We start from the raw sequence: 21,781 nt of genomic DNA on the forward strand, positions 1-21,781 counted from the left end.
TTGTCTCGACAGTACAAAAGTGGGTCAGCAGTCGCACAATGTTAGCGTGGCCCACCGCGACGCGTGTGTTGTTGGATTTGTGTGCAGAGTGTTATCTATGAGATGAATATGGTGGTGTTCAGGAAAAGGAGCGAATAAATATCTAAGAAATATCTGAAAGTATGTCTGTAAGAAAGGATGGGGGGGATTGTGAAGCAAATAAGCTGCAGGATTGATACCGATTTTAATGCCTGCCTATAACAGGTGATACGTTGAACACAATCAAGCCACACAACACATTGTCGAGCAAATTTGGGTGAAAATGTAAGCACATCCACCAACCAGTATAGAGCGTTTCTTCCAAAAATTACTAAACCAAATTTCGCCTTTGATTAAGGAAAAAGGTAAAGCTGTTATAAAGGACACCTGGCCTGGATAGGAACTATTTTAGACACATTCTTATCATTTGTCCAAGTTAGTAATCTCATGTGGGTGTAGATAGAAGCTAGGGCGAGCATTAATTTTTGTTGAGGTAAGGTCACCGTGACCTGGTGATCTGACCCTTGGTGACATAGTGCTAGTGACCCAGACCTACCCAGACCCATTTTTACTTGCAAAGATATGATGCATAATACATGACGAAAACGACATTTTCTAGACGCTTACGAAAAACTGAAGGAGGGAAGAAGAAACCGCTCGGCAACGCTCGGAACGCCCTCGGGGCATCGATAGAGAAACGTCCCATATCGCCACGGCGCGGATTATGGGCAATAACAGGTAAAGTAGCCGGCTTTCTTACCAGAGCAGTACAATCTTCCTGTATCGATAACGTTTTATCAGACTGCTAAAACGGCAATTCGCTAAAAAGGGATTAAGCAAGAGAGTGAGAGAGAGCGCGCGCGTGAGAGAGAGAGAGAGGGAGAGAGGGAAAGAAAGAGGGGAATGAGAGAAGAGGAGAGAGAGCGCGCGCGAAAGAGAGAGAGAGAGAGAGAGAGAGAGAGGGAGAGAGAGAGAGAGAGAGAGAGAGAGAGAGAGAGAGAGAGAGAGAGAGAGAGAGAGAGAGAGAGAGAGAGAGAGAGAGAGAGAGAGAGAGAGAGAGAGAGAGAGAGAGAGAGAGAGAGAGAGAGAAGAGAAACAGAAGGCATAAAAAGAGGAGAGTAAGAGATCGAGAGGAAAGAAAGAAAGAGACAGAAAGAGATAGAGAGGGGAGAAAGAGGGGGAAAGAGAGAGGTCAAATCGTGTTGCTACACAACCTAAGACCTGAGAAACTGCCTCAGTATGACTACCGCGGCGCTGGATAATAAATAGTTGCAGCAAAAACGCAGATGCCGCGAAGCCAAAAAATCATACCAGTGAATTAGCTGGTCAGGCTCGTTCATATTTATTGCAGGTGGATCTTCTTCGGTGAAGCTTTCCAATCGGCCCCACTCTCCGATAGCAGAGCACTCTGGTGATGACCGAGAGCGGGCGGGTGCCCGACGACACCTCCCAGCACGCCCCCGGGGCACACCGTCCGATCACCCCCCTCCGCCCCCAGTCCGGCCCCATCGGGACGCGCGCCACTAAGTTTAGGCAAGACGACATCTGACTAACGTACTTAACTGATTGAGGCCGCTGGCAACGACCGCTAGACATCGCGCAAGGGCAACGCTTGGAAAGTTTTGGGGTCAAGAGTCCGAGCGGCCCCGAAGTGCCAGGTCGCTGCGGTCGGTCCGTGCACCAACAGGTGCATGACACTGACCCCAGGCCAGCGCGTCTCTTGAAAAGGATGCAGGTACAATTTTTGAACATTTGGATAATATAATCGAGCGGTTTATTGCGACACAAATTTTCCATTATACCAGACGAATATCGTACGCCCGCATTATCCGTGGGTTGCAAGGCCACGCAAGTGATCTCGAGAAACTGCACTGATGTCACCGATCACAACAGCCCGGCGCGCCACCGTCCAAGTTCATTACCACGGCAAGTGGCTGCCGACCCAGGGCCGGGTTAGAGCTGCCCTGAGCCAGCCAATCAATGGTCGACGTCGTAGGCCGCCGCGGACACGACGCGTTAGCATACGACAGTTGTCTATTTATGCGGTATGGTAATTCACGCATTTTTTTCAACTACGGCCGTGTTTAGAACGGGGAGGATTTGCAGTTCGCCGGAATAACTATATCGAGATAAGACATACATGACTGATGATCTTACATAATTCTGGCTTTTCTTATCGCCAGGTACGGTAGAACTCGCGCAACTTTTAACTCGACGGAAGTCCCATCCACAGGGGTGTGCGTTAGAATCAGGAAAAATGCGGAGGGGAATAACCACGGTCCAGTATCACAAGGTATCAATCAAGAACTTATTTCTATTACGTCAATGCCCAGTCCATCCCGAGCAGTATTCTCAATAATCCTAAGCCCACCTCTTCTATCACTGATCGCGGCCTTTACACGACCCCTGAAACTGCCGCTTAGGTTGGCTACCTGTCTTTCGGACAAGTCGGCCATGGATTATGGTGGTCCTCAGAGGTTTGAAAACTTTAAAATGGTGTGGGTTCGCTTGTTAAAATCCGTCTAATAAGCAACCAAGAGATAGTTGTTGCTGGATATACGACTTTTCAAGAATCGTTATTTTGCTGCCACTTTTTGTGCGGTAAGAAGACAAACTCTTGCACTGCGAACATCGTGTATAATTTGTTGAACGAAGTTTATCATTTGCACATCAGTAATACACCTTTTTGCACTCAAAATAGGCATCTTTTCATTCAATTTCGGCGAATTGCATTCAATTTTAGCGATCTCTCATTTGCTTCGAATAGAGAGATCGCTAAAATTGAATGCAATTCGCCGAAATTGAATGAAAAGATGCCTATTTTGAGTGCAAAAAGGTGTATTTGCTGGGTTGCAGGACACTGGGACCGAATGAGGGGCTAAATCACACACGAAGTACAGTCCACAGCAGAGGTAATGTGCGGTTTCAGTCATGGGTATGTTCTGCTTCTGAAGCTTAGGAACGATTAGCCAGACTACAATGAAACTTTGAATGTAGCTTATATGTATCGTCACCCTTGCAGCTGCAACTTTAGCTATTGACATCTTCTTTTCGATCACTCCGCATTAAACAATCGCCAGTCAAAGCCAACCGTTGAGATTGGTAAAACCCTACATTACTTTAGCGGTGGGCTGTACAATAACAGCCAATCACAACACTGAAAAATTATCACAGTGAACCGGGCGCGGGCAAGGTCGGATGCTGGGTTTGCGGTGTCATTCGCAACAAGCACTTCTTAGCGGGGCATCCGGGTCCAAAGTCACATAACTATCGATTGAGACAAAATTTGATAATGAGCAAACCCCGAGCAATGACATGTGACCGTGCCGTCCTTCCTCAGCCAGCCTCACTATCCCGTAACCCCGCCGACCGCCTCCCTCAGCCTGTCCCGCAGCGCTGTGGCTATATATCGCTAGCCCTCTCCGGCGCTATGCCACTCCGTCGTGATTCAGACGGCAGAACGACTGGCGACGTCCGCGGGCGGCACCAATCTGGGCCGTGATGGCGGAGCCCGCTGCGTAGGGCGCGCACCATCAGAGAACACTCGCCACTGACGTCAGGGGCTCGTTGAGCCGGCTAAAGGCAATGAGAAGCAAACGGCCAGCAGCCCGCCGACTGTGACGCCAATGGTACTGATGGATCGCAGTGACGAGCACAAATCGACAAAGACTAGCCGGAGGTATGTTGATTGTAAAATGTTCCATGCATTTTCTTGCGCCAGATAAGACAATATGCGGAAATCAAATAATGAACATTTACGTAGACCATTTATGTAACGCGTCATACACATTGCAAACGGCGGTTTCCAGAAACGTCACTTTACTTTGCATTGTGCTTTGCCGGTTTAATGCTTCGTGTATGATTTAGCCCTCTCATTCCTCATCCTGTCTGTGTCCCGCAAGCAAGCAAATATTACAGATGGGGCATTCCACGATGGATCGACCAAAAATAAATAAAATTTACACCCTCATATTTTATTTTTTGCTTAAAATTGGTCTAATGGGTTGTGATGGGCGGGGAACCCAGCTGTGGCAAGGATTTTTTTCTTCGAACAACGGTTTCCGAGATATAGCCTCGGGCAGTTCCTGGAGGTCACACTGCAACCCTATGTTTGGCGGCTTATAACTCAGAAACTATTGGTTTTCTATGGTAAAAACTTTATATGGTTCAACTTGCAATCAACCAACAAACGCCTTGGCTATCTCGGATTTTCGATTTTTGAAAATTTTGATTACGTGACATCTTGACCTTTTTTTCGAAGAGTGACCTTGATATTATTCCAACTGAAAGTCGCAATTTTGTCTGATGACGATTAAAGCCTTATCAATTGTCATTCATATGCGATAATAAAAAAGTGGCTTTCGGCCTGCGTTGACCTCAGGTCAGGTCATTTTTATGACCTTCCCATTATTACGAGCGGGAGCGACAGCGAGATCTCGAGAACAAAGCAAGATAGCGACAAGTGGTAAACGGCACAAAGTACACATGGATAAGGTCTACAATTTTTACTCAGGTCATTTTCAGCTCAGGTCAAAGATGACGTCACAGGGGTAAAAAGAAAGTCTAAATGGCGGCACTACATATATATGAAGTTTTTCTCGAATAACTTTCAAAGTATCCCAGCTATGAACAAACTAATAGCACCATCGTGATCCTCTCGTCGATCCGCATCGAAACATGTGCATGTTGACCTCGAAAGGTCAAGGTCAAAAGTTGACCTTAGGTTACGTGACCTTAAGGTCATCATATATATCATTCGATGGGCCTTGACGAGCTGAACACAATGAGCCTATCCGCGCGGCTGTACCTCAAACCTGTAAGGAGTTATTAGCAAAAAAAACCTTTGGTGACCTTTAATGACGTCACATGACCCAAGAGCAACGTCACAGTTGACCAAGAGCAAAAAAGGTCTCAAGGTAGTCAAAGTTAGTCGTATATGAAGTCACTCATGGTATATTAGGCAATTCCGACGCGTTTTAGTGTAAAAACAAGGGAGCTGATTTTCCCCCAATTGACTTATAATGGGGTGGTCAAGAAATTGACCTGATCTTAGGTCATCGGTATTGAAATTCAAAACGAACTGGCGCTAGGCGAAAGCAAACACAATGGTGCCTGTTCTACGTCTCTTTCTTTATTAGATCAAAAGGTGCAGCCAAAACTATTTTGACTTCCTTTTTACCCCTGTGACGTCATCTTTGACCTGACCTGAAAATGACCTCCGTAAAAATTGTAGACCTTATCCGTGTGAATCCTGTACCGTTTACCGCTTGTCGCTATCTTGCTTTATTCTCGAGATCTCGCGTCGCTCCCGCTCGTAATAATGGACAGGTCATAAAAATGACCTGACCTGAGGTCAACGCAGGCCGAAAGCCACTTTTTTATTTGCGCATATGAATGACAATTGATAAGGTTTTAATCGTCATCAGACATAATTGCGACTTTCAGTTGGGAAAATATCAAGGTCGAAAAAAAGGTTAAGATGTCACGTGATCAAAATTTTCAAAAATCGAAAATCCGAGATAGCCAAAACATTTGTTGGTTAATTGCGAGTTGAACCATATAAAGTTTTTACCATAGAAAACCAATAGTTTCTGAGTTATAAGCCGCCAAACATAGGGTTGCAGCGTGACCTCCAGGAATTGCCTGAGGCTATATCTCGGAAACCGTTGTTCGAAGAAAAAAATCCTTGGCACAGCTGGCTTCCCCGCCCATCACAACCCATTAGACCAATTTTAAGCAAAAAATAAAATATGAGGGTGTACGGCTTTGGTCGATCTATCGTGGAATGCCCCAGATTGCAAAGTATAAACTTCGTCACAACAAATTATCTGCAATGCTCGTAATGCACGAAGTTGGCTTCTTACCGCACAAAAAAATGGCTGCAAACTAACGCTTCTTGTAAAGGCGTACTTCCTCACAAAACAGCACTATAAGAATAGTACCGTACAAACTCATCAAGCCAAGCAGCTTGCAAACCGTGGCGATTGCACACATGGCAACTCAGTTCCGCTCTTAGTACCCCCTTCACAACAGGCGGCTATAACCGCTGGCCGGCCGGGGCTCCGTGCTCGGGTGTCGGGTGACGCGTGCGACCCATCCTCTGTGACGAACGAGCCCGCCCGGAACTGTGCCACTTACCGAGCTCAGCGAGACAGCAGTATATTCCGCATAGCCAAGGCCTGCCCACGACCAACTTTAGCGCGCCGGCTGCAATGGGTCACTCTGACGTAAATACTCGTCCGCTGACGCTGAATGCTGGCATCAACGGCTGTTAACACTGGGTCACAGGGCCAGCCTGAGAAACGGGTACATACAGCTTGACGTCGAAACTTGAGCTGTCACCAACTATATTCCTAACAAGAAAACGGTCATTGGTCACATTCGCTGCATTCGTAGTCGCCGTATTCGCTGGCGAGTGATAAGCAGATCATATCCGAGCTTCGATAACATGATTGATACAGTCCTTAGGGCTTCATTTTGGGGGAAAACTTCCCCTTAGTTCTGTTCGTAAAACTCCCATCGATATAAGTGAAGCAATGAAACACCCAATCAGTAACGAAGCAAAAAGAAAGCTTGTCGAAAGACTGAATAGGCATGAGCAATGTGATTAGTTTGGCATGATTACAAGAGGATCACTGGTTAGTGGAAGCAACCACCGTTGGTCAAGACAATCTGCGTCTATCGGACCTGTCGCATCCAAAAATATGATGCTCATTTTCTAGCATTCATCTCACATTAGTGCTACCAGCTCGACTTCCTGAAACCCAAAAGAAGCCCGTCGGGCAAAGGGCTGTCCGTGGAAGATTACTTCCGATATAAGAACAGGACTTATGAAACAAAATAAAACAAATGATCAACTCCATGAAGCTACGGTCTCTAACTTCCCAGCACATCTGATAAGGGAGGAGCACATCATAGTTTTCGGGAGGTAGCAAATAACATTATGATAACAGGAATAATAACAGCAGGAGTTAATGTTAAAATGAAACAAAGTTGCCACAAGGGCCTAGACACATCCCCACCCCCCAGCACCAGGAAAATTATGTAACAGAAGTCTTTACTCAAACAAAGTATACCCACAACAACTGTAAAATCCATTACCTCACAAAGTCCGGATTAATGGCCGCTGAGCGCGGTCTAGGAAGCGTCTTTTGTCATCTTACCGCTTATGTTATGACGGTGATATAATAACGCATATATGCAATGTGCATTCAGGCATCAAAGAGGCATATTCAACGAAAACATAAGGAGCGAGCTAAGCCTCTCAAAGCCGGGCACTGAGGCCATGAAATGATGCAACATCAATCCGGCGAGGAATATGAGATGGCGTAATGCAGACTCAGTGACTGCTGCTACGGCGCGAGGCTGCCAGCTTGGCTTCCTGGTCAGACTGGAATGATGATTGTCGATTGAAAACATGCCATCAATCAAATCACTGCCCAAAGCACCAGTGCAATGATAGAGAAGACGCGAAAGTTCCATCGATAGCTGGATCATCAAGCCGGAATTTTCACAATCGCCTACGCCGTAGCTTCTGGCATTACAGAGCAGTCATGCCCGTATCCACAAAAAGTCAGATGTCTTAGAAAACAATAACTATGTTGCCAAATAACAGTAAAAGATATGGGACGTGCAACTACGTTGTGCTACAGACTGCGAGGAATATGAGAACAGTGGCTCTTGTGTCACAGAGCAGCGTTGAGCATTAACCTCCGACCTAAGAAAGATCATTAGGCCGATGTTGTGCCTCAATATATTGCGATTCGTTGGTGGGCTCTACGACTGCCATCATTATAAGTTTCATTAGATAATTAAATACTTAATCCGATCGCCCGGAGAAAACCACTTCCAGCCGCAACGATGCCAGTCAGATCCCCGGTAAAGCCTTTGGCAGCGGCCACTAAAGCGGCTCAAAGTTACACCAACAATGCCGCCCGGGGTGCCGGCACCGTGATCGGCTTCCTGGTGAAAAGTTTGTCAACTAAGGCTTAATAATTATATCTATTCCTGTCCTAAGCACCGACTGTTACCAACAGGCCATTCAAAACTCACCGGAAAGGCCGGCAGAGTAAATCGCTAGCAATGTTTTCTGAAGAGTTACGTCAGTACGTACTCTGGTCTCTGACCCACGTAACAGTGATGGTCGGTACTACCAACCGTAACCGATTTCCTGTGACTCTCCACAAACACTGCAAAAAATCACAGCGTGATGCAACAGCGAACGTGACGGAGGCCACGCCGGGATCACGTCCCGTTACCGTCATCTCGTGCAGCGGTCCCCGTCCCCTGACCGTGCGTCCAGCGGCGGGCCGGGGATCCCGTCACAGCGAGATCCTCGGACTCGACTGCGTCACCGACCGCTGACGTCACGCAGTTAAACATAAACGGACGACGAATGCTGGCTGGCGTCCAGCAGCCAGGTCTGGTTCAGGTTATGGAAAAAGTAATATGGAAACAATGGCTTGCAGTTTAGCTCAGCTACTGAGACGAAATGGAGCATAATGTTAATTTTCGATCTAAAACACTGTAAGTAACGTTGCTGGGGGAATTAACTCGCATTCAACGGATGAAATCAAAATGTAAAGATGCTCCAACTAAGGTGTTTAACAAAACATTTTGTCAAGTTAATTGTCTTCCCTCCTTCATATTTCCTCTTCCTAAAGACATCAGATAACTCAACGAACTGGTACAGGATGCGCCCGCTTTGCCCAATATATATCGTTGTGCAGCTCTGTCCTGCACTACATGGTGAGATAAAGCTGCAACTCTGGAGGAGGAGGGGCGGCCGCCGACGGGGGTCGGGATTCCCGCGCAGCCCTCTGCGCACCCTCGGCGGCCGGCGTTTATATGCAGCGGCCGTCGGCGGAGACCAACAGACGACCGGTGACCGAGCAGCAGAGAACAGAACCCGACAGTGCTGAGATACACGCAGACGGCCATGGGGGAGAGCGGCACACTACCAGAGAGCCCGCTGGAGAACCGGCTGAGCCCGGACCGACACCGCGGCAGCCTCGACGGAAACGAAGGTGAGAATCGAGAAAAAAAGAACACGCAACGTTCATGTTTTGATAAAATCGCCGGAACACCAAATAGCCCTTCCTCAGTCTCAAAAAGATTTCTCAGTCATGCGAAGCAAATCGGGTTCGTCTCTCCAACCTTCATCAATCTATGATCCATACACTTAACTGTCTTGCAGTACCATGAAACATTTTTCATCTTTATGTACTACGCAACATCAGACAACACTCAGGCAGCCGCTTGACATTCATGGAAAACTTTCAATTGTATCAGGAAAGAAATGGTTCTGACTGAGGTTCAACAAACCATCGTTTAAAATTATGCATGAAGCATGGCATCAAATTTGTATGTGTAACACTTCGAATAATGTATGCTTGAATTCAGTGCCCTTCGTAGGCAATCAGTTGGGAAGCGTTAATAATATGACCGAAACATCTAAGATAAATAGAAATAGCTTGATGTGGTGTCAGCAATACAGGCCTAAGTTTTTTTTTTAAACAGATTTGATTTTCAAAACCAATAATGCTCTGTGAAGAGCTTTCAGATATCACAGCCTATTATAATGACCTGTCTGATGACATATATAATCCGAAATGAGAATCGGATGAGTGAGGACGTTTTCGATTATCGAGTAGCCCAGGCATCTATCGTTCATTCTCCAACCCAACACCCCAGGCATCTATCGTCGGGTGTCTTTTAGCAGATCCTGTGCAGTGTGCATTCCGGTCTAAACGGGTTTTTCTTTCTTCTTCCGACAGATGGCGAGAGCACGGCGTGCTGGTCGGACACGAGCGGCTCCTCGGACCTCTCCGAGTCAGAGCGCAGGGCCGACGGACGCTTCTCCCGCCAGCTCGAGCGGCGCAGGAGGAAGCGCGAGCAGCGAGACCTCTGGGCGGCCAGCCTCGACCGGACCGCACAGGCGGCACACTAGCGCCGCCACACTCAGCAGCGGCAGCTGGCGCAGCTTCAGGTTACACAACCCACCGACAGACTTCGCCTCTCTTGTCGGGCTCCACGCAGCTCTCGCGCTTATGTCGGGGCTCGGGCTGACTAAATGCATTGCTGACAGTACAGAAATGTGGCCAGTGTGAACAATATTCATCGTGTATCATTACCAGTGCATCGTGTGATATCACCATGTTTTCTGCGCAGCTCAAACTGTAGGCGAAGCTTGAAGTACCGGCTGATTGGACCGTGTGTGGCAGCTACGACTGGCCGGGACGACATTGTTTGTAAAAGGCTAGCGGTGTACGTACCAGCTTAACGTACAAAGGCCAGTCACATTTTTTGTTTGCCTAAGACGCTGTTAATACTACGTGATATATGATAGTGGGTCGCATCGATCATGTTGTTATGTGTAGGTACTACGATTGAGTGAAGCATGAACTGTAAATACAAAGCAAAGAACTTGGCAGTAAATACCGTCTCTAGACGAAAAACCCATAGCACGATCGAAGCATGCAAACTGAGGACACTCATGTCAAGGGAGAACTTGATAATTTGGAAATTACCGGCGATGAAAATACTATATCGCAATTCATAAGTAGGAAATTACCGGCGATGATAGCCCTATCCCGCAATGCAGCCCAGAAATATCCGCCAGTAACGGACTTACTTGATGTCCTCCTTGGTCCTCTTGGTGTCCCGGTCGCCGTACATGAGGAAGTACTTGTTCATGATGTCGGTGCGCCGGCGGCCGTCGGCGTCTGTGGCCGTCAGCGGCGGGTAGTAGGAGGCCAGCTCGGGCAGCTCGCGACTCGGGTCGTACAGGTACGAGTAGAGCGCCGACATCACCATCGAGCTGTCGTTCAGTTGCTGCCGGCGACGGGCGGGCGCGAGGTCAGCGGGACTGCAGCGGGCGAGCAGGGTATGTGCAGGTGATTTATAGAGATAGAAATGGCATAGGATAGCTCTATAGTTTAACTCTGCCACCTCTGAAAGTAAAAAAGCATCATTTTGAGCAAGGCCCAAACCCTCATGAAAGAGCATGGATAGAGCTATATGAGCATTACTTCACAGTAACTTAACACAAGAGTTTTTGAACACCAGATGGCTATCCAATAATATGAGGTTTGAGAGAAGTGACCAGAAAGCACTGCAATGTTCATGTGTCTAGCATCTAGGATTCATTATTTACACATCCCAGATTTTACCTGCATTCCAAACCCCATCCTAGCTCACCTGCCATCCTTGTGGTGTTTCGGCCACCACGACAGGCACCTTCTTGTAGGAGGACCACTTGACTTCCTTCCTCAGCACAGGGTTGACCTCAATCAGGTCATATGAGATGCCATAGTAGTCCAGGAATGCCCTGACTTTACAGCAGAATGGACAAGTCTGATACTGATACAGTGTCAGCTTGAGACCAGTGTTGTCTCCTGGGATTGATACCTGTCAGACAAGAAAAATAATGAGGCATGGAATATGCATGCTATGGAAAATACATGCCTCTTCAAGATTACAAAACTTGCTCATAGAATGTCATGAAAAGTTAGTCATATGACCTAACTAGGCCTGTTTTCTTACAAAAATAATAAAACATAAACATTTTCTATACATATAGGGTCAACTGATTTAAGAAACAAAAATTCAATTTATAGCAACCCTATGCTTGAAAATAATAACACTCAGCCATTGGATGTATCCCACTAATAGGCATGCAAAGGCGTATTAGCTAAAGGGGGCTGTATAGAAAGCATCGAACTAGTACTAGTTTGAATGTAGCATGGACTCTACAGGAAAAAACTTCCACAAACTCTGTATACAGGAGAATTAATAAATACGCAGCACGTAAAAAATACGCTCGATACAGGAACCACAATTGATATCACCAACAAAATGAAAGTGATGATACATACATCAAACAGAAGATTGAAATTCATATTGCATGGCTGAAGTGCTATCAAGTTGGGTTAAAGTCCACTGGTTATGTAATGCAATGTGAAACAGGGATTATGTAACAACCCCTCCTCGACACCTTACCCTTCTCGATGGTGGGTGTTCGGGTGGAGGCTCCTTGAGAAGAAACTGAGCTCCTGATGCTGGCTTGGCCAGCAGTTTTTTTCGTTGCTCATAGCTATAATATCCATAAGCACCTCCTACACCGATGCCAAGAAGCACGGCCTTTCCAAACACGCCGAGCTTCGGCTTCTTCCGCTGAGTTTCAGAGTTAGTTGATGCACAACGCACTGCCTCTATTCGGGCCGACGAATTTCGCAGAAGAATGTCTTTCGTGGAATATCCGGATTTAAGCACATTTAATTCTTTATTTAAAAAATTCCGTCCTAACCACAGCGCTCCGGTCACACACCCCTGGCGCGCCATTTTTGTCACTAACGCACCAAATTCGCTGCTGCCTAATCAAAGCAGTGTGCTATTACAACCGCTAGATGGCAGTAGTAAAAACGCCTGCATGTAGGCTGTACCGCAATACACGACTCGCTGGCTTCGAACCTATGCGTTTATAGAGGACACATGTGACAAGGGCGGCGCCACCGTGGGGGCAGTGGGGGCAGACTGCCCCCACTGGCAGGAAGCCGTGGGGGCAAGACTATGTTTTTGCCCCCACAAAATTTGGCTGATGTTGAAAACGGAACAGAAGACCGGTGCAACATTCATGATAGGCGGTTATAATAGTAGGTACGCCTGTTTTTGACGGTCCCCGTATCAAGTGCATCATCAAAACGTTCGTTCTCGGACCGTCTGTCGCATATCTCCTATTCCCACTCATTCTCCTTATATATCTTCATTCACCAGTAGGCTGCACCCTCGAGCTTGACCTCGAGGAGGTTGGGAGGCAATTTGCCAAAAGTCGGCCAGAGAAGAGATCACTCTCTTTTGGGAACCCTTAGACTGAGACTGAGCTCAGGGAGGTATGACAAAATGTGATAGGTATGTATATCCGCCATCCGGGTTATCTGGAAATGTATGTGGGTCACCCTAATGAAGCTTATCCTGGTATATCAATCGGTGTGAGAGAATCGCACATATACTACAGGAAAAAGAGAACTAGGTAGGTAGGTACTAACTATTAGTATTGTTTTGAGAAAAATACCATTTTACATCTCAACAAACAACATAATGTTTTCACAGGTTTGTGTCTCGCAATCTAGTTTTAAAGTTTTATTTGCTCACGACCTTAATCTGGCCGGGCCCGAGGGTAATCCCAACTACCGCAGCCCGGGGGTAGCCCCCCCCCCCTTTCCCCCCACCTGTATAACTCCGTAAATAAGGCAGCTACAGAAACAAAAATGGTACCAAATGAAAGGTACCTACGAGAAGATTCTAAAGCACTTATACTTTTTGACCTCAGGTCAATGTTCAAGGTCAGAAGTCAAGGTCAAAAAGCAAAAACCGACACTTCTGTAGTGGTCTCAAAATACGTGTTCCAGAGGACGGTATGGTGCATAAAACCGGCTAAAATGGATGTTAAACGAAAGAATAGAGTTTGGGGATTTGGATCCTGTGCATAACATTCAAATTCAATGTCACGGTCATGCTCAAAATTGACAACAAACTTTGCACTTTTTCTTATATCTTGTATACTACATTCCGAGATGTTTTGAAATGTTTTGAAACTTAGCGGACCTCTATTTGTGCTTGAGCTTACGATACAAGGCTGCTACAAGGTCAAAGTCACAAGAGAGTATCCTTGCTAGAGGCTATTTCACTTATTCAAGTCAAGCATAATAATTAAGACATGTTTTGCCATCCTGAGGCTCTAAATGAATGCTTAGGGCAAAATGGATGCCAGAATCGTGATCAGCGGCTACGAAATCATCACAAACGACCTTTCATGTGTCAAAGTCAACCAGAGGTCATTCGAGGTCCTATGAGGTCAACATAAAACTTGACCTTTTCCAAACAATATATATGTCATTCGACGCGGTCTCGACGAAACGAATGCGAAGGTACCACTGCCGTAGCTCTAGGACCATTTTTGTTAAAGTTATTTGCGAAAAAAGCTAAAGCCCCAGCTCGGAGTCGTTGACCTGACCTCTGACTTCAGGTCACCAAAGTTACTTAAGTATTTTGTCTAGGTCAAGTGCTACACAACCGTGCTCGTAATTTATCTTTATCTCTAAAACTCTATTTTTGGCAGCTGGTTGAAGTTCACGTCTGTGAAGCCGAAGTTTGCCGTGCAGGAGTCTAGAAAAATCGGCCCTGAGACGTTATCAAGGAGGCTAGGTCCTTTTTTTTTTTGCTTCAAAAGGTGCAAAATAATGGGGGATAGGGTACAGCAAATTTCGTCTTTCTATCCCTAAGCGTTCATGAGGTATCGCAAATATTCGCCAGGGGGAGGCGAAAAACGCTCCTCCCTTCCCGGCCCGCGAGGAGCTCAATGGTTGAGCTCAATACGCATGCATGAAACCTGAAACCATAATAATTTTGAATGGCAACATCTAGGGGCAAGGTGCTCATGGATTTTACAGATCGGCTATCAGACAACAGTCGGGTCACCTCAAGCTTGCCCCCACTGGCGAAAATTCGTGGCGCCGCCACTGCAGTGACATGGAATTGGCCTAATAGTCACTGCCCACTGGTGAATCTAGGAATGGAGGTAAATATTCTGCAGCGCCTGAATTCGAATTGTAGCACCTGCGCCTGTAGCGCCTGAATGGAAAAAATTTATTAGGAATGTTTATGTATGCACCTGTCCTACAGCAGGCCGACGACGAATCGAAATCGACCAGACCAATGTCTCTCACCTCACAATGTTTCCTCTTAGCCCCTGCCATCCTTGAATAAATTTTCCATCGCAATTATCGGACGTGAGACGATGGGACCCATAATTACATGCAACACAAATTACAGGTACCCACTTCCCAAGCAAAAACATTGCTTGCCCAGTCAGAGTAACCTTTGTCGGAATGGTGGCTGCCCGGGCTGGGTATTGGACATGAGGTATGACTTCAGACCTGCTCCTTTGAGGGCAGCCAGTCCCAGCGGGACAGGCTACTGGCTGGTGTCTTGCGACGTACCAGTTCAATGCTTAGTGACAGATACCTATAGGCTACAGCACCAATAATGGGACGTAATCGAGGAATGTCATGTGTCTATGTTCTACTTGACGTTGGGAATGAAAAGGTTTTGAATGTTTTTTATTGACTGTGATGAGCTGCCAATGACATTTGCCTTCAACCTAGAACCCTCGCACGCCGAGGGGGGGGGGGGGCGGGTGCCGCCCCCCTCCCCGTTGTTTTTTTTTTTCGCGATAGCTTCGAACACGCTGGGATAGAAAGCTGAAACTTAGCATACCTGACCTTTGATCCAAGCCGCGTCTTGTGACACCAACCGCATTTTCAGGTCAGGTCAGGTCACTGACCTATGACGTCATAAGTGAACCTCTGCACGGTCCTCAGATGTCGCAACTTCGCAACGCCCTCAGTGCCAGAGGAACTTATACAAGGAGATGAAACTTACAGGATGTATTGTTCTCCTGAGGTCTCATAACTTTCATAGCTCGGATTTTTCCTAAAGGTCACATGTGGTCAGGTCGGTCACGTGACCTCACCATTATTAGTCAATGGGGAAAACCGAAGCTGCTTTTTTGGCGCCGGGAACGATCTCAAACTATCTCAATTCTCAAGCACACGGAATCGGGATTTCTTGCACTCCTTGCAACGTCCGATGCTTCACTTTTGCATTGTTGACCTTGCGTGACGTCAGTTATGACGTCCGACCTTTATGATGCCACTTGGGTCATCAGAGTTTTTTTTTCTGTCCATAACTCCCGATCAAATTAAGCTAGCGAGTCGGGAAAGCCACCAATTGACTCAGGAAGACCTGCCAAATCGAATGATATGCGACATATCCTCCTTTGACCAACTTCGTGACTTGAGAGGCTCTGCACTGACCTTGACCCGAGGTCAGCATCTTAACCCGCGCCCCACTGGGGGGGGGCTATTCATAGACCCCTCCCGTTTTTCTGCAATAACTTCTAAACCGCTTGACGTATCGCCACCAAACTTTCAGTACCTTCGGCTGCATCAATTTGACACCTTGTGTCGAAATTTGAACTTCGTATATATCATAGGTCGGCCGGAAATGACGTCAGAGTGACGTCATGTTCGGTCGATTTCGACGCAAAACATTGAACCACGGGAATCGCTCCCAAGAGCTCAGTTTTTGAGCTAGATCCAATTTCTTTGCATGAGAGAACTTAGAATGGACTGCGCTATCAAACTGCTATCTCGGATTTCGAAACTTTTGAAAAATTTGAAAATAAAATATATTAAAATCCAAAATTTGCATTTTTTTTCAAAAAGTTTTTGACTTTTCGAAAAAAAAAACGGAAAATATACGAAAGAATACATGCTTATAAATTACTCTAGCAAGTCTTAGCCAGATATCTTTAAAAATGGCCAATTTATACGCATTATAGCAAAAATTTCACAATTTTATTTTTTTCAAATCAATTTTTCAGTACGAATTTGACAGCGTACACTAATATGAATAGCACCATCGTGTTCTTGAGCTCAAACTGCATCCGATAGACATGTTTTTGTTGAAACATTTTAACTTTAAAGTTTGACCTTTTTGACCTGAGTGACCTGACCTCAGCTATATTCAGATGAAAATGGCCTCAAATGACACAGTCGACACCGAATGCGAAATCTATGGCCTAAATGGACCATAAAACATGTGTCACGTGACCGACCTATGATATAAGATTTCCATGACCTGTGATGACCTGACCCTGACCTGAAAATCAAAGTACAAGTTTGGTACCCTCAGGTTATCTAAAGCATCTGTTCACGAGTGTGTAAACCAAAAATCAGCCTGATCTGACTTGCAAGACGGCAGCCAGAGCCCAAAATGTGAACAAGCCAAACATTGATAATTTTTACTTTGACCTGACCTGTGACGCCATCGGTGACCTCGAGTTCAATGAAATTAGGTTTCGCTCGACAGTTTTTTCCGGGGCTATCAGATTCCGTTTGAATTTTGACGATCGGCCCCGTAGTTTCGGAGTTAGGAGAGTGGGGCTATAGCCCCCCCCCCCCCCCCAGTAGGGCGCGTTATACACAGACCCCAGTGGAGCGCGGGTTAACCCTATTAGTGGCAGGCTCCTGGCTACCCCCTATTAGTGGCAGGGGGGGCTGTTTACGATCCCCCCTTGATATCTCGAGATCTAACGGGCCGATTTTCAAAATTCAAACGGCATTCGATTTCGCTCAACGTGATCTACATTTCTAAAAAATAAAAATTAAAAAATGTCAATAGGGGGGTAGAGGGGGGTAAAAACGGGCAAATTGCAGATACATTTTAGACTGTTTATCACGGCCAGGTTTCTGAACCAATCTTAACGCCACTTTTGCCGATCGATAGAGAATGAACCAGGAATTCACATGGATCCCAAAAATATGCATTTTCAAAAATCATAGGCGGATACAGATCATTGAGATTGGGGGTACACAAAAAGTATAGTAAATAAGGTTTTTGTTGGTACTGTTTCTAAAAATGGTGGTAATGGTCTTGTTATGTTACAATTTTCTTATGAGAGAACGACTACAATTGTATTGGTCATGCATAGGCGGTGTCAGGGCACCTATGTTGGGAGGTAAAACATAACCCCCCTTTTTGGACGCCTGGATCCGCCTATTATAGCAAAAACGTGCCAAAAGAGGATGCACAATAACTGTATATGTTATCACATGACACCTTTCATTCACTGTTCGTAAAACTGGTGCAGCATCGTGATCTTCGCCCAAATGACTCGCTTCACGAATAGGACCCCCCAATTCCCAGTGCTCTGGAGCCGCCCCTGGTAAAGTTATGAACTTGAAATTTTCAGGGAATGTGCCCAATTTAGTTTTAGGAAAAGTCAAAAAATTTCAGCATCGTAACTTCAGCGGTTTCGGAGATATTCCCGAAAAAACCTGAGGGGTGGATAAAAACAACCCCCCCCCCCCCTACCACTAATAGGGTTAAGTTGATCTCAACCGAACAAAAAGATATACCATTCGACGCGCCTGGGCTAGACAAGCACTATGATACCAAAATCACGGTTCTGCTACCATTTTTGGTGAATTTATTTACCAAAAACCGAATCCGTTGCTTGGGCCACTTGACCTGACCTTAGTGGCCACCAGTTGACCTGGGATCGTAAAATCTGGTACCAATCGCTCTGAGATTGTCGTAACAGTGCACACGCTCGTTTTTTTTCTGCGATGTTCCAGCTTTATTAGGGACGAAACTGTGAGTGGGTCAGACCCCCACCACCTCCACCTCCATTCCCTCGGCCGGGGCGCATTTAGTAAACCAATAGGTCGAGCGAAGTGTAAAGTACCTCGCTTTTTCCTGAAACGGCACAACTTTAACCGAATGGATGCAGGAAGATCGGTAGGCCAGCAGCGACGCTACCGTCTTTCGACAATTACGACCGTCGTTGGCTTCACAGTTTCGTATAATGCAACTCACGATAGCGCATTCGGCCTGCAGTGCCATGGGCGAATATATCAGCCATTAGCTAATAAGTGAGGTTAGTTACTAGTTAGGCCTATGATAAACCCGACCTCGTCATTGGGTTTTCTCGTTAATGCTTTACTCTATTCTAAGAGAACATCTCTATTTTTAGTGTTTTAGGTCAAGCTCGCGATCGGCCCTCCATTTCAGTAGGTGCAATCGACGACGAAAGACCTATTAAAGAGCCGTCAAATGATTTCAACAATATAGCTCTATTGACACACAAACTATAGATCAATTCGTACAAACATTTCGATAGATATCAGGAAAATTTGGCCATTGATAACCTAATGTGGGACCCTACCGAGCGTAAGTATGCTTACATTCTTCATCATCCCGACGCTGTTTCGAATATCGTTTAACGCGTGTCGCTATAGGCCCAGGAGCCAAGGTGGAAGGGGCTGGGGCGTACAAACGCTCTCCGACCCTGTACGTTTGCCTCCGTAGTCCGTCCCATCGCCTTCGGCTCGCGGATCGGCTTCGGCCGGCAGCCGGTGACTGACAACCGGCCAGCGGCTGGTATCGGTAAAAATTCGGATCTTGCTCTGATTTGCTGGAGCAGCCTGTCCAAGAGCGTATTTGACTACATGAAACAGCACAACGCATTTTGGCATGATTAAACCTTTCACAAACATCGCTAACAAAAAAAGGAACGACAGCCGAAGACAGTCAGATCTGAGCAGGTAGATTCAGGCTACCTGTAGAAAGTGTCCTGACACACAGTACCCCAGCTCGTGACGCTGCCTATCAGCGATTGCCAGCGGCGGGCTGTGTGGTGCTATCGGCCCGTCGCCCCGGACACCCCGTCCGGCAGCACTTTCCCCAGCGGCGGTGTACGACATCGTCAGCACGCTAGAGACCTTCAGTCGGCAGCGACGGCCGTCCAAAAGCGGCCGACTCGACCGGCGCGCTCTTAGTGAAGTTGGGAGGGTCACCCGGAGGGCGGTGACCTGACTGACCCGGTGATGCCTGACCGCTCTAAGGGAGCCGTGGCAGCGGCGGTGGTGGGACTGCTTCTCGGCTGTGCGCTGACACCTAGGTAAGATGGTCATGGTGCTATATTGATTAGAGACTAGAGCAACCATTTATTTTGATGACGCGTGCAACAGAAAGAGGAATAAAATGCTTAGAACCTATCTGGTACCATAACCAGTGCTTAAAAAATGACATTATTTTACTTTATTTCATGAAGTGTAATGTTTACGTTGTGTTTAGCACAGTTGGTCGTGCGAATAATAAAATTGATAATGTGCTCTTATCCTAATGTGTGGATTTTTTTCGCCCCATTTTCAGAGTGGCGTCGGCGGAACCAGTCCCGGAGGCAGACAGCATCATGGACGCCATTGCCGCCTCACTTGGTGCAATTTACAAGCATCAGACCGCTCATAACGGTGAGGGCCCAGCCACGGACGAGGTCGAAGAACACGACGCAGAAGCTCAGGTCGACCTGGGGACACTGATCGGGGAGCTGTGGCCGGCTGCCAGGGCGGCCGCTGAGCAAGGACGCGTCGAGGCCTTCCCAAACCCCGAGCGAGAGGAACGGTCCGGCGAGCCGAGCGCAGAGGAAGCGGATGGTGCCGGCGCGAGTTTCCTGCTGCCGCGGATCAGCACCTACTGGCGAGCGCTGAATGCCATTCTCGGGGGTAAGGACCTGGGCGAGTCGGGGGTGGTGGACGCAGCGCTGGAACGGCTGTTTGGATCGCAGGAGTCGGACAAAAAGGGAGTGGAGAAAAGCGAGACATCCTCTCCGCGACAGACCAGATCCAAAGGAAGCGCGGTCAGTGAAGAAAAGAGCGCGCAAACGTCCACAGATGCGTCGAACACGTCTGCTGACTCGGCAGTAGAATCCAACAAGACCAAAGGAGTGCTGAAAGCCAATACAGAATCAGTTGCAACAAATACATCTGCGCCAGCAACTAGTCCGATCGAACAAGAGGTTTCGGAGGAAAGCAGCAAGTCATTAGAAGATGCACCTCTGGAAAGCTCAACAAAGACTCCGTCTGGTCTATTGGAGCGGGAAACCAGCTCTGAGACAGAGGCAGACGATGCGAGTAAAGATACGGCGGTCACCAGCGCAGCAGACGAGCCAAAAGAGCACCGCGGCCGGGCGGGCTCCACCTGGTTCCGCCGCCACCAGTCCGACCGAGCCGTCCCCTTCCTGAGCCCGCCGCTGCGAGGACTGGGTGGGGCGCTGGGCAACAGCACCTTCAGCCGCCTGCTGGCCGGACACCTGAACCACGCGGCCCGAAACAGCAGCGGCGGCGCCGGGCTGCTCGGCAGGGTGTCCAGCATCAGAGCGCTGGGACGACTGATGGCAGCGCGCCGGGCTGCGGCAGCTAACAGGAGCAGCAGCAACGGCACCAGCTCAACCAGTGGCGAGAGTAGACGGGCGTTCAGCTTCAAGGCGCTGGGACGTCTTTTCGCAAATCGACAAACTCTCGCCCCCGACGACAGCACCAAAGGTGGGGTAACGAAAAACACGACAAGCTCGTCTGGGGACGCCCGAAACCACAGTTCAGCCACCATCGTGTCAGAACAGACTCCTGGGAACGGCACGGACCACCGAAATACCACCCGACGAGCGACCAGAAGACCCAACCGACTGCTCTTCCGTCTGGGGAGCCGAACGGGAGCAGCCCTCAACGTCACGCGGAAGCGGCCGGGGTCCAACAGCAGCGACTCTCAGACGGACGCCTGGACCACGACGGCCTCGTCGCTGCTGATGGGGCTGCTGACGCCGGGCCGACTGACTGACACAGTGTCAGAGGCAGTGGGCCGCGCCAGCAGCCGGCTGGCCGACCAGCTGCTGGGCCGGCTGACCGGGCCGCTGCAGACGGTCACCGGTCGCGCCAGCAGCGGGCTGCGCCGGCTGCTGGCACCCGCCCAGCGGCTGGTGATGGGTCCGCTGGCCGAGCCGGTGCGGCCGCCGCCGGCCTCGGCTCGATCGCGCCGACCGCGCTCCGAGCTGGAGCGGCTCCAGCGCCGTCTGTACCACTCGGAGAGCGTGCAGCGCGCCTCTGCCGCCGAACTGGCGCGGCTGAGGCGCAGGATGGTGGAGCGCCGCCTGGCCAGCCGCGCCCACTGGTCCGTGGCGGCGGCAGAGAGGAACGGCGATATGCTGGCCCACCTCTGGACCCTGCAGCCCTGACCAGAGCTGGCATCGTGTGGGAGACGGAAAGGAGCCGAGAGTGTCGTATTTATCGCATTTAATCTGTCGTTGAAATAAGAATCGTAAGCCGTTATTTCGAAGGCCTTTTTTGTTCCTTTATTGGCGCTT

The 21,781-nt window shown here is 48.0% G+C and overlaps 1 protein-coding gene across 1 annotated transcript in view; it reads right to left on the minus strand.

Annotated features, from left to right (window-relative positions):
* LOC122383408 (prostaglandin E synthase 2-like) overlaps nucleotides 1–12,366 on the minus strand; it is a 28,324-nt gene extending 15,958 nt beyond the window's left edge. Inside the window, exons 1-3 of the mRNA XM_043369768.1 lie at nucleotides 12,019–12,366; nucleotides 11,218–11,427; nucleotides 10,652–10,851 (exon numbers count right to left, since the gene is read on the minus strand). Coding sequence (XP_043225703.1) covers nucleotides 10,652–10,851; nucleotides 11,218–11,427; nucleotides 12,019–12,360 — 752 coding nt within the window. The 5' untranslated portion in view covers nucleotides 12,361–12,366. The remainder of the gene's footprint in view (nucleotides 1–10,651; nucleotides 10,852–11,217; nucleotides 11,428–12,018) is intronic.
* Between the last annotated feature and the right edge of the window lie 9,415 nt (nucleotides 12,367–21,781).

The sequence above is a fragment of the Amphibalanus amphitrite genome, unplaced genomic scaffold (assembly GCF_019059575.1).
Source record: "Amphibalanus amphitrite isolate SeventyFive unplaced genomic scaffold, NRLGWU_Aamphi_draft 000163F_arrow, whole genome shotgun sequence".
In the NCBI taxonomy this organism is placed as follows: Eukaryota; Metazoa; Arthropoda; class Thecostraca; order Balanomorpha; family Balanidae; genus Amphibalanus; species Amphibalanus amphitrite.